The 14,192-nt window shown below is 38.3% G+C and overlaps 1 protein-coding gene across 1 annotated transcript; it reads left to right on the top strand.

The window, feature by feature from the left end:
• Positions 1–8,203: 8,203 nt before the first annotated feature.
• On the top strand, positions 8,204–9,145 carry LOC118986263 (olfactory receptor-like protein DTMT). Its single transcript, XM_037045040.1, has one exon. It carries the CDS (start codon positions 8,204–8,206, stop codon positions 9,143–9,145), a length of 942 nt encoding a protein of 313 aa, XP_036900935.1.
• The last annotated feature ends 5,047 nt before the right edge of the window (positions 9,146–14,192 follow it).

Here is a 14,192-nt window from a genome sequence, read left to right as displayed (position 1 = left end):
GAAAAAAATGAGGAGCAAATAATATTATTATTATTAATATTATTATTTTATTATTAATATTTTTATTAATAATTATTTGAGCAAATAATAAAGAAGAACTTCCCCAATCTGGCAATGGAAATAGACTTCCAGGAAGTCCAGGAAGCTCAGAGGGTCCCAAAGACTCGGATCCAAGGAGGAACACACCAAGGCACATCATAATTGTATTACCCAAGATTAACATGAAAGACAGAATTCTAGAAGCAGCAAGAGATAAGGGGACAGTCACCTACAAAGGAGTTCCAATCAGACTGTCAATTGATTTCCCAAAAGAGACCTTACAGGCAAGGAGGGGATAGAAAGAAGTATTCCAAGTCATGAAATCCAAAGACCTACAGCCAAGATTGCTCTATCCAGCAAAGCTTTCATTTAGAATGGAAGGGCAGATAAAGTGCTTTTCAGATAAGGACATATTCAAGGAGTTCATCATCACCCAGCCCTTATTATATGAAATGTTAAACGGACTTATCTAAGAAAAAGAAGATAAAAAATATGAAGAGTGAAAGGACAGCAAATTCACAGTTATTAACAAACACACCTGAAGCAAAAGCAAACTAAGTGGACAGCTAGACCAGGAATGGAACCATAGAAATGGAGATCACAAGGAGGGTTAGCAACAGGGGAGTGAAGCGAGGAGAAGGTACAGAGAATAAGTAGCATGGACGGTAGGTCAAAAATAGACAGGGGGGAGGGGAAGAATAGTATGGGAAATATAGAATCTAAAGATCTTGTGACACATGAACATAAACTAAAGGGGATAATGCGGGGAGGGAGTGTGTGGGGTGGAGGGGAATGAAGGGGGAAAGGAGACAACTATAATGGCATAATCAATAAAATATATCAAAATTACAGAAAACAAAAAAGATGAAAATAAAAGAAAGAAAACCCTTTAACATTTTTGTAAAGATGGTTTATTGGTTATTAACTCCTTTAGTTTTTATTTTTCTGGGAATCTCTTTCTCTGTGCTTCCATTGGAATGATAACATCGCTGGGTAGAGTATTCTCTGGACTTTTTTCTTTTTCACTTTTAGTAAATTCTGCCACTGCCTTTTCCTGTAAAGTTTTTCCTGAGCAATCAGTCAATCACCTTAGGAAGTTTGTATATAACTAGTTGTTTTTCTCTTGTTGCCTTCAAGATTAACTTTGGCCATTTTAATAACGGTATGCCTTGGTGTGGGTCTCTTTGGGTTCCTTTTGTTTGGAATATCTGTGCTCTTTGAATCTGGATGTATGTTTCCTTCCCCAGGTTAGGAATTTTTTTAGCCATTATTTCTTTAAATAAATTTTATGCCCTTTTCTCTGTCTCTTCTCCTGGGATCCCTATCATGTGAATGTTACAGTGATTGATGTTGTCCCAGAGGTGCTTTAAATTGCCCCCACTTTTAAAAGTTGTTTTCTCTCTACTGTTCTGATTATTTGATTTCCACTTTTCTGTCTTCCATGTTGCCAATTCATGCCTTTGTATTATTTGATCTGCTGATTGGATTTTATTGCATTTTCTAACTCTGTTGGAGTTCTCATGGAATTTCTATATTCTACTCTCAAATTTGGTGAACATTCTTTTGACCATTACTTTTAAGCTTTTTCCAGGAAAATCACTTATCTTGTTTCATTAGGGTTTTCTTTCTCTTTCTTCATTTAGAACATATTCCTATGTCTTCTCATTTTCTTTGACTTTCTGTGTTTGTATGAATTAGATGAAATAGCTATCTTTCAAAATCTTGAAAAAGAGATCTTGTGTAAAAATAACCTCTGTGTAGACTGTTTATAGAAGGTTTTGTCAAACCAATTTTAGCCAAGGTGGGCATGTGTGGCACCTGGGACACTGGCTCTCTGGGGCTGGAGCTGGCTTCAGATTGGGTGGTCTTGTGGACATGCATATACAGCTATTCCCTGATTGTCTGGGGACAAAGTGGTCTCAAGACAGCAAGGCCGGGAACATGCTATGGAGGCCAGCCTGACTCCTGGATAGAGCTCTTACCTACACTACCTAGGTACACAGAGAATGTAAAAAACAACCTTCATTGGCACATAATTCACAATGCTTCTGTAAGCCCCAACCTTTTTTACACAATCTCACTTTTTGTTTTTTGTACAGAGCTGGTCATCCAGCCTTCAGCCTATAGGTATATATTTAGTGTGATCATGGGAAGAGGCAAGTTCAACAACATCCTATGCCATGATCTAGGACCCACCTCAGAGTAACCACTTTTTATAGTGTATCATTTATATTAGTACCAGTTATATTAGTATGCATGTATTAGTACTAATATAAATTAGTACTCTGGTACTCTATAGTATAGAGTATCATTTATATTAGCACCAAACCATTAAATACTTAGGTGTGAACCTCACACAATACATGCAAAGATTTATATCTTGATAATCACAAAATACTGATTGAAGAAATCATAGACACCTAAAGAAATGAATATATATATCATACATGGATTACAAAACTCAATATTGTAAATATGTTGATTCTCCCAAAAGTTATATGGAGATTCAATACAATTTCAATAAAAATTTCAAAAAGATTACTTGGGGTACAAATTGATATTTTGATTGTAAAGGTTATATGTAAAGTAAAAAACTACAAAAGCAAATTTATTTTTGAAAGTGAAGACAAAATAAGATGACTAATATTGCCTGTTTTCCAGATTCACTATTAATAAATATAATTAGGAAAGTGTTGTATTAGAAGAAAAGATAGAAATATAGATCAGCATAGAGAGCATAGAATAAATAGCATATAAAGTCCATGAATGTATTCACTCATATGTCAGCAATTGTTTTGACAAAGGTACAAAGGCAATACAGTGGATAATGTCTTTTCAATGATCAGTGCTTGAAAAATTAGTTCCATATGCAAAAAGAAAGAAAGAAACAAAGAAAGAAACAAAGAAAAAAAGAGCTTAGTCTGGAGTTCGCACACTATAACAAAGGATTGTGTACCTGAATATTTGTATGAATACTGACAAATTTTTCCTAAATCTTGTTTCATGAAGTTATGGAAGTCTGAAAGCAAGAATAGGGGAGCGTGTAATGACCAGAATGGAGATGAGATGCTATAGGTTACATCGATTAAAGCTGTTTGAAGTCATTGTGGAGTTGGTTACTGTAGCTGTGGCTGTAGCTTGTTTAAGAGGTGAGGCTGAAGAATGGATAATGGTGCACAAGAAGTGTTCCAGGAGAGCTTCTCCCAGAGGATGTGACAATGGTTTCACTGAATCAGAAGTGCAGCTGGATACTGGGACATTTGTAGTTCTTATATGAACCAACAGACAAAGATTAGGTTTGTGGTTGTGTTTGGAGTGGCGATTTTGATTACCAAGGAAAAACTGGGATGCTCTACACAACTAGATCAGAGAAAATCATGCATAAAATTTTGTGAAATTCACTTGTTATGACCTAGCATTGCCATGTCTAATAATAAGTAGTAATTAAAACTGTAAAAACCCAATAGAGCAAGGCATATGAAAATGCATATTCTTTAGAAATAAAGGTATGCATAATATCTTGGGGTAAAGGAGCCCATCCAGCTCAGATGATAGCCAAGGAGAACATGGATTGTGTGGTGAAAGAAGAAGTTTAAATGTTAACCATGGTCTTGCAATCAACTGCAACATACGGAAGAGCTGGAGACTAGGATCAATCTGGCACATATGTATGGTAGTAGAGATGATGGTGGCAGCAGGCATATTAAGGTTTTCTTAGAGAGGTAAGGGAATAGACATACCTCAGTGGGATTCAAACTGAATTCACTTATTAATCTAGGCTTGACAAAAATTGAACATGAACTGGGAGAGTTTATCTTTTCCCCTCTTCTTGTCTCTTCCATATACATGCATATGGTTGGCTCATAGGGATGTAATACTTGTTTGCTGCAAATGTATCTTTCCCCTTGGGTGTCTTTTTGGTGAATTGGGTTGTAGTGAGATTCTACCATCCTGAGAATCTTTCTAAAATATGTATCTTTTGTGGCACTCTGCTTAAAGGACACCAATTGCTTGTAATTGCCCACCAAGTAAGGCCTCCTACATATATCCTAGGATAATTTAAGGTATTCCCACTTAGGTCCCTGTAGTTTTCATGTCTTCTCCAACCACCCTCCTCTATCACCTCTGAAAATTAGGCTTCTTACCTACAGGACTACTGTCCATTCCCTAAACAAGCAGTGTTTAAGCATCCATACACAGGCTTCTCTATATTCCACATCTTCCCTTTCCCAGGCACCGTCCAGTGTGGTCAGTGACTATAATCAGTCACACTGTAAAAATATTCTGAGAGCACATATCCTGAGAGATTCTTAGTAATTATTTTGCTTTTAATGAATTGCTCCAGGATCTAGCCTCCTCTGGGATCCAAGGCTCCTGAGACCAAAGGGTGTGTAGAATGGGAGATGTGAGAAAGGGTATTGTAGCACAGGTGATAACTACAGAGGCTGTTACTTCAACATGGCTTAGTGAATAAATGGAAACAGGATCTCAGGCCAGGGTCCTGGAATCACCATCAGGCAGACTTGGTAAGTTGGGCAGAGGATGAATGAGCTGGTCTGTTAGGGTCCTTCCTACTGGAGGATCTTAATTCCCAGGCTGTGTAATGTTTGGCCTGGGAGTTTTCAGGTATGATATTCCTCCACTTCTAAGCCTCCCAAGACTTCCTCAAGTTCTAAAATATTTTGATTAATATTGTTTCAGAGTAGCTCATGGATTAAAGTATCATCTATATGTGCCAATGTTGAGGGTTCAACCTCTGGTCAGGGCACATAGAGAATCAACCAATGAATGCATCAATAAGTGCAAGAACAAATCAGTGTTTCTCTCTGTCTCTCTCTTTCTCTTTCTCTCTCCCTCCCTCCATTTTTTTCTAAAAATTCAATAAAATAAATAAATATAAAATACTTTGATTTATGTGGATAAGTTACAATCTTTTTTTTTTTTACAATCTTTTGATTAATAATAGCATTCGTATATATCACTTCCTATGGAATGTATTTCAACAATATAATATAAATTTAATATAATGACAGTTCTGAGGTAGGCTTTAATGCAAGTATTCCAGCCCTTGCTTTATTTTAGAACCATCCTGAGCTTTAAAAACCTTTGCATACGCCCCATCTCAGCTATTTTCATTAAATTTATCTGAAGGAGATGAGTGATCTTTATTTTGAACGGTATCATATATAATTGCAGCTCATTGTGTCATCCCTAGAGAACAAGGATCGGCATCAACACAGTGCTACTTTAAAAAGTTGCCACTTCTTATGTAATCAGAATCAGTGTTTTACTAGAAGTCCAAGGCGATTTGCACGGACATTAATTTCAGAAGCACTGACTGCCTAGGTGACTTTTCATGTGCGATCAGACAGAGGACTACTGACTTACTGGGTGAAGAAGATGAGAGGCTCACTGCATCATCAGTGGTAGCACCTTCAAGTTCTGCCTCCTGTGTGTTATCTCCAGTTATACTATTGTCACAGGAGTCGGGTCCCTTTAATCTATCTGGGAAGCAAAATTCAGAGGAACCAGGTATATGGTTTTCCCTGGATGTTTTTCTCCACTGTATCACTGGTACATAAAGTCCAAGTGTAAGAACTGTTACTATGGCCAGATCGAACAGTATCAAGGGTGAAAGTCCCAAGCAAATGCACTCAGTTGTGCCTTTACTGAAGGAGCCTGTCACATCTCTTAGTGCTTTTCCTCTGCTTTCTCTGCTTTGAGGCACACTAAGGTGTCTTAGAGTGCTCCAGAGAAATAGAACCAATGGGAGGTTACCTGTCTATTTATCCATCTACCTATCTTTATTTTCTATACCAGTGATAGTAGTGAATCTGAGGTACCCTAACATTTTCCACGGGCACAAAATTACATTGGTAAATTCTATAATCCATATTTACTGCTAAATGGTGATTAGTGATTCTATAATACATATTTAGTGCTATAATCTATATTTAGTGCTAAATTCTATAATGTCATATTTAGTGCTAAATGGTTGAGTCTAGAGGCTTTTGGCTCTGTCAAAATGTAGCAGGAGTAATGACTTTTGCTTGAAAGGACTTCTGCTTCCTTTAAATTTGGAGAAATGCATGTCTCAGCCTGAAACACAGCCAGTAAATATTTGTGAAACATGGACCACATGGAGGCATTGCACCAGGTGCAGTTGAGGAGACATGGTCTTTCCTGCGCGGATCTTACAATCTGGCAGGGAAGACAGCTGTGAACAAATAATCCCAATGGGGACAAGCACAATGTGCCATGAAACACAGCAGTGGTGCTCACCTGTGGGGAGACAGAGAAGGTCTAGCTTAGTGTGTGACATACAATGTACCTGCAGGATAAGTAAGGGAAAGCCTGGTGAAGAGGGTGCAGAGGTAGGAAGATGTTAGGCAGGAGGAAAAGCAAGCGCAGAAAGGTGGAGGAAAAGATCATCATGTTGAAGTCCAGCAGTACTAGAGAGAGGTATGGGAGTGCATTGTGTGGCCAGATGAAGCTTTGGTGGTAGAAAAGGTCAGGACATGAGCACTTCTTAATTTAACTATGTATAGGAAAATGATCATGAAAAATTGTTAAGTGAAAAAGCAGTTGACAACATTGTGATTGTATCTTCTAGTTTCATAAATATTTATTTGTAGAAATTTTATATTTTGATCCTTAATGTCAATATCTGAAGTCCTTTAGAATAAGTTGTTGTTTATTGTTTCTACTGATTCACAAAAATGAATATAGTTGGTTTAAAGTATTATATTAGTTTCTCGTGTATAATACACTGACTTAACATTCATATGCCTTACAATGTGATCACTACACAGGGCAGTAGGCATCTGTCACTGTGCATAGTTTTCACAACATTATTGGTTGTATTTCCCTTCACTGTATGGGCAAAAAAGATGAAGTGTGTTTTTGAAAGGAATTTTCCTGTATCTTAAGAATAATGGGGATACATGAAGACTTGAGGAGAATGATGATCAGGTTTCCATCTTAGAATGCCACAGTGAGACTGAGAGATACTTAAGAAGTAAGGTTCCAGCATGAAGCAGGAATATGAATGAAGAGCTGTTTCAATAGTATAGATGAGATATGAAGTCATGTATTTGGTTTAGGATAGTGAGAGTTGAGAAAAGGAATGGATGAATGAGAATTAAGTGGTAGAATCTATCACACTCGTTTACAGATGGATGTTGATGATGAGAGACAGATGGGAATGAAAGAAGACAGCTTTATGACTGGAGAGCCTGGAACTCTTTCAATGATACCTGGATAATTAAAGGAGGGGGGCTTGGGAGTGGGACAGGGTGAAATGGTAATTTTCTTTTGGGATCTGTCAAACTTAAAATGCCTATGATAGTCCTGGTTGGTGAGGCTCAGTTGGTTAGAGACTGTCCCATACACCAAAATGTTGGGGGTTCCATTTCTGGTCAGGGCACATAACCAGGTTGTAGGTTTCAATCCCTGGTCGAAACACATATGGGAAACAATTTCTTTCTTTCTTTCTTTCTTTCTTTCTTTCTTTCTTTCTTTCTTTCTTTCTTTCTTTCTTTCTTTCTTTCTTTCTTTCTTTCTTTCTCTCTCTCTCTCTCCCCCCTCCATTTTCTCTCTAAAATCAATACACATATTTAAAGAAATTTATATGCCTATGATACAAACAAGGAAAGATAATCATTAAGTAACTGAACATCCCTTTTTATAGGTGAGACATCTACATCGGAGGTTTAAAGGGTAATTTAATTCTTTGGAGTAGATAAGTTTTTCTCGGTAGTATATACAGAATTATCAGAGAACACTGTTTAGAAAAAAGCCCAGAGGAACATCATCATGTAAGATACTGATTGAGCAGAGGAGTCGTAGTTACCGAGAGGGTCTGGCCAGGCAGGATTGAGGAATACTGATTCTCATTATGTGTCACAGAAGCTAATGGAGAATATTGTTTTAAATAAGTTGGAACATTGTTATGTACAAAATAGAAGTAAAAAAATAAGTCATTTTTTTCACTATAAAAGTTCTGATTATAGAGGTTTGGAGAAGAGAAATTGTAATTGTCGTGAAAAGGTGATATAAAGTGTTTTTGTAGAGTGCCCAAAATACCGTCATAGAAATGTACTCATTTTTTAATTCAAATTTAAATGGACACTCTCCTTTCTTTCTAAAGATACTGGACACAGCTATGGCAGGAAAGAATCAAACCATTATCACAGAGTTCCTTCTTCTGGGACTGCCCATCGAGCCAGAGCAGCAAAACCTGTTCTATACGCTGTTCCTGGCTATGTATCTTACCACTGTCCTGGGGAACCTCCTCATCATTGTGCTTATACACCTGGACTCTCACCTCCACACACCCATGTATTTCTTTCTCAGTAATTTGTCTTTCTGTGACCTCTGCTTTTCCTCTGTCACAATGCCCAAGCTCCTGCAGAACATGCAGAGTCAAGTCCCATCCATCCCCTATGCAGGCTGCTTAGCCCAAATGTACTTCTTTCTGTTTTTTGGAGACCTGGAGAGCTTCCTGCTTGTGGCCATGGCCTATGACCGCTATGTGGCCATCTGCTCCCCACTGCACTACACCACCATCATGAGTCCCAAGCTCTGTTTCTCCCTGCTGGCACTGTCCTGTGTGCTGACCACATTGCACGCCCTGTTACATACTCTACTCATGGCTAGATTGTGTTTTTGTGCTGACAACAAGATCCCCCACTTTTTCTGTGACATGTCTGCTCTGCTGAAGCTGTCGTGCTCTGACACTGGAGTTAATGAGTTGGTGATATTTATCATGGGAGGGCTTATTCTTGTCATCCCATTCCTACTCATCATCATGTCCTATGCACGAATTGTGTCCTCCATCCTCAAGGTCCCTTCTGCTAGAGGCATCTGCAAAGCTTTCGCCACCTGTGGCTCCCACCTGGCTGTGGTGTCACTGTTCTATGGGACACTTATTGGTCTCTATTTATGCCCATCATCTGATAATTCTGTTAAGGAGATCATCATGGCTACAATGTACACTGTGGTGACTCCCATGCTGAACCCCTTCATCTACAGCCTGAGGAACAGAGACATGAAGGGAGCCCTGGAAAGAGTATTTTTCAAAAATAAAACATCCTCTTCTGTATGAAAATCAAGCTTAGTATTTTTGAATGATGTTATTCAAAAGGCATATTCATATTAATGTGTATATGTTAATACACTTCTTTTTTTAGTACTGATCTTTTTAAAAATGTTAAAAGCTGAACACTTTGTACAATATGCAGTAAAATGAAGTGGAGGTGTGTATTTAAACTCAGAATTGGGGTGACCTATTAGCAAATTCTTCCTCTTTCTTATCCCAGGTGATTCTGAAGAAGCACCATTTAAAAGCTTTGAACTGTCTATGTCTCTAGTTATTAAAGAAGTAATTTATCATGTGTGGTTTTTTTTTAACTAAAACTGTGTTTTAAAACTACTTGTTCTTCCAAATAGGCACTGACTAGAATTTAAACTCCTCTGTCTTGATTATCTTTGCTGAACTGGACTATTTATTGCTTATTAGATGCTCTTAACTTACCTGTTCCTCCACAGGGATTAAAAAAATTCTGTCCTGAACTATTAGTCATGTGATTTCTTTTCTTTCTTTTTTGACCATTATAATGATCAAAATATATATGATTGAAATGATTATTTATTTATTTATTTATTTATTTATTTATTTCTATAAAGTTTCCCCCTGTTCCCACCTCCCTTGTTATTGTTCATGTGTTCTTTAAATTGTTCCTGTAAACACTTCACCCTTTTTCCCCAACACCTCTCCCCTCTCTGCTCTGGTCACTGTCAGCCTGTTCTGAATTTCAATGTCTTTGTTGATATTTTGCTTGCTTGTTCCTTTTATTGATTAGGTTTCAGTTAAAGGTGAGATCATATGGTATTTTTCCCTTACTGCCTAGCTTATTTCACTGAGCATAATGCTCTCTAGGTCCATCCATGTTGTTGGAAAGGGTAGAAGCTCCTTCTTTCTTTCTGCTGCATAGAATTTTGTTGTGTAAATGTACCATAGTTTTTTCATCCATTCATTTACTGATGGGCACGTAGGTTCCTTTGGCACTTAGCTATTATAAATTGTGCTGCTGTGAACACTGGAGTGCATAGGTTCTTTTAGGCTGGTGTTTCAGGGCTCTTGGGGCCTAATCCCAGCAGTGGAATCACTGGGTCAAAAGGCAGTTCCAGCCCTGGCTGGTATAGCTCAGTAGATTGACCGCGGGCCTGCAAACCAAACAACCATGGTTCAATTCCTAGTCAGGGCACATGCCTGAGTTGCAGGCCAGTTCCCAGTGGGGGACACATGAGAGGCAACCATACATTGATATTTCTCTTTCTCTCCTTCCCTTCCCCTCTAAAGATAAATAAATAAAATCTTTTAAAAAGGCAGTTCCATTTTTAGTTTTCTGAGGAAATTCCATGCTGTTTTCCACAGTGGCTGCACCAGCCTGCATTCCCACCAACAGTGCACTAAACTTCCCTTTTCTCCACATCCTGTCTAACACTTGTTTGTTGAGTCATTTATGGTGGCCATTTTGACTGGTGTGAGGTGGTATCTCACTGTGGTTTTAATTTGCATCTCCCTTGTGGCTAGTGCTGCTGAGCATCTTTTCATGTGTCTATGGGTCCTCTGTATGTCCTCCTTGGAGAAGTGTCTGTTCAAGCCCTTTGCCCATTTTTAAAATTTAATTGTTGTTCAAGTACCGTTTTCTGTCTGTTACTCCCATCCCAGCTCCCACCTCCCCCAGTGCTTCCCACCTCCTTCCCATTTCCAGCCCCCTTAGTTTTTTTCCATGTGTCCTTTATACTTGTTCCTGTGAATCCTGCCCCTTTTCCCCAGAAATTGTCTTCCCTCTCCCCTCTGGTCCCTGTCAGCCTGTTCTCTATTTCAGTGTCTTTGGTTATATTTTGCTTGCTTGTTTGTTTTGTTGTTTAGGTTCCTGTTAAACGTGAGATTATATGGTATTTGTCTTTCACAACCTGGCTTATTTCACTCAGGATAATGCTTTCCAGTTCCATTTATGCTGTTGCAAAGGGTATTAGCCCCTTTCTTTCTGCTGCATAGAATTTCATTGTGTAAATGTAACATAGTTTTTGGATCCATTCATTTACTGATGGGCAGCTAGGTTGCTTCCAACTCTTGGTTATTGTAAATTGTGCTGCTATTAACATTGGGGTGCATAGGTTCTTTTGGATTGGTGTTTCAGGGTTCTTCAGATATACTCCTAACAGTGGAATTACTGAGTCCAAAGGCATATTCATTGTTAGTTTTCTTAGAAAATTCCATGCTGTTTTCCATAATGGTTGTACCAGAGAACCAACTGTCTGGGAAAACATATTTGCCAATGGTACCTCAGACAAAGGTTTAATGTCCAAAATATAAAAAAGAACTCACACGACTCCACTCTAAGAAGACAAGCAACACAATTAAAAAATGGGCAAAGGACTTGAACAAACACTTCTCCAAGGAGGACATACAGAGGATCCAGAGACACATGAAAAGATGCTCAATATCACTAGCTATCAGATAGATGCAAATTAAAACCACAATGAGATACCACTTTACACCAGTCAAAATGGCCATCATAAACAAAGCAACAAAACACAAATGTTGGAGAGGTTGTGGCAAAAAGGGGACCTTAGTTCCCTGTTTCTGGCATTGCAGACTGGTACAACCATTATGTTTAAGGTTATTATTGATAGGTAGTTATTCATTGTCATTTTTGTACCTGTGTTCCTCTCTCTCTCACTCTTTTTCTTCCCTTTCTTAAAGCAGCTCTTTAGCATCTCTTTCAGAGCTGATTTGGAGGAGGGCTTCCTTGTCCCAGAAACTTCTTATTTGGCCTTCCATTTTAATTGAGAGCCTTGCTGGATAGAGTAGTCTTGGTTTCAGGCCTTTGGTTTTCATTACTGGGATTATTGCTTGCCATTCCCTTCTGGCTTGGAGCATTTTCATTGAGAAGTCAGCTGCTATTCTTGGGGCTCCCTTTTATGTTACTTTCTGTTTCTCCCTTGCTGGCTTTAAGGTTCTCTTTTTGTCTTGGAATTTCGCCATTTTAATTATGATGTGTCTTGAAGTGAGCTTCTTAGGGTTCCTTTTGATTAGGACTCTCTGTGTTTTCTGGATTTGTGTGACTTTTTCTCCTATCAAATTAGAGAAGTTTCCCATCATTACTTTTTTAAACAGGATTTCTATCTCTTGCTCTTCTTCTCCTTTGATATCTCTATTATGCAGATATTATTTATTTCATGTTTGATTTTGTTTGTTGTTGAGTTCCTTAACACCTCTTCATTCTTTTTGAGCCTCTTTTCTTTTTCTTGATCTTTCTGGATGTTTTCCTCTACCTTGTCCTCTAGCTCACTGATTTGATCCTCTGCTTCATCCAGCCTGCTTGTAATTCATCCTAGTGAGCTTTTTATTTCTGAGATTTTATTGTTCATTTTTTCTGGTTTTGTTTATAGTTTCTCTTTGCTTTTTCATACTATTGTAGTTCTCACCCAGTTCTTCATTATTGTCTGTGAGATCCTTCAGTATCTTTAAAATCATTATTTTGAATTCTATTTCTGATAGTTTGCTTACCTCCATTTCATTTAGCTCTTTTAGTGGGGAGTCTTCCATTTCTTTTGATTGCACATTGTTTTTTTTTCTCTCCTCCTTTTAGGTGGCTCTTTTAGATGTTTTTTTCCACATTTTCTGATGTTTTGCTGTGCTAGCTGTATTTGTAGGGTGAACTGCTATGGTGGGAATTCTGTGGGGTTCAGTGGTGTGGTCTCATTGATGTCCTTGTGTGGATGCTCTAGGTTTTTCCTTTCTTCTCTTTGTGTGGGCTTTCTTGTTGTACTTGGGTTTTTCTCCTTTTGGTGGTTCCTTTGTTGGTAGTTTCTCTCCTCCAGCAGGTATCCTGATGTTCACAGCTCCCACCTATTCTCATACATGATCAGTGGCAGGGGATAGGCAAAAAGAATTAAGACAGCAGGAGAGTATTTTATGGGATTTAAAGTACCAGCAAGTAGAGAAGAGATAGGAGGTTCTTTGGATAAGTATAGGATTGACTGTGATGTTTCACACAACTAGCCAGCTTTTATAAAAGGTGAAAGAGAAATAAGACTCTTGTTAGATGGGAGGAGGATTGTGAGCTGAATCTAGAAAACAGAGTGCTTGTGCAAGGTGAGATGATGAGATATACTGAGAGTAAAGGATAGAATGTAGGTGTAGTGTGAGAGAGAATAGAGTTAACCAAAACAATAATAATGCTCAGGAATGAAGTGAAGTGGGCTAAGATTAGGGAGGGTTGCTGTGTAATTGGTACAATTTTATGGAACAACAATTATTTACAATAGTACTAGAATAACAGTAATATGACAAAAATATATGAATTGGGTAACCAGAATAGAAAGTACACAGTCAAGAGTAGTGTCTTATTGGAGCAAGGTGAAGTGAAAGAATAAAAATTAAAATAAAGAGAGAATAAGGAAAACCAGTCAAACAATCCCATTAAACAGAGAAATAAAATGAAGAAAACTAAACATAAGGAAGAGAAATAAAAATACTAATAAAATAAAAGTAATAAAAATAATAATACACATAAACAATAAAATGCCAATTCAATGGGATAGCAAAGTGACATTTGTCTCAGCTTCTCAATTCTTGAGTTTAGTCTTGTGCTCCCCCTTTGCATCTCCCTTTGGACCTTTTGTAACTCCATGTCTTGCTGTGTCACTTGGGGGAAGTAAAAAAGGAGAAAGGAAAGAATAAAAATAAGTCTCCTGCTGACTTTCAACCCATTGAGTGAGTTTTGCTGGTCTTCCTGATGCCACAGGATGAGGTAGACTGGATTTCACTTTTCTCCTTTCCTATGGTTTTGAGAGGATGGGGACTAGGTCTGGGCCACAATATTCACAGTTGCCTAGCCTCTAGCCCAGGTCCTCTGGGAGCTGCCAAGCATTCATTCTCTGGGTGTGCACAGCTCAAATCACCCTCAGGGCAAGCTAGCCCATGTTCTAGACTTCCTTACAAAGCAGCTGCCCACAGTTCTTAACAAGCACACAGCTTTTCACACAGCTCAACATTTTAACCCGTCTGAAGACTATCCAGGTAAGGGTCTGACACAGCTCATCTCTTCTCCCTTCTCTGAGTGTCACCCAGCACC

Source organism: Sturnira hondurensis, unplaced genomic scaffold (genome assembly GCF_014824575.4).
Source record: "Sturnira hondurensis isolate 20B ecotype Veracruz unplaced genomic scaffold, ASM1482457v3 Scaffold0004248, whole genome shotgun sequence".
Lineage (NCBI taxonomy): Eukaryota > Metazoa > Chordata > Mammalia > Chiroptera > Phyllostomidae > Sturnira > Sturnira hondurensis.
The sequence above is the reverse complement of the archived record's forward strand: the minus strand, read 5'-3'. Positions and strand labels throughout refer to the sequence as shown.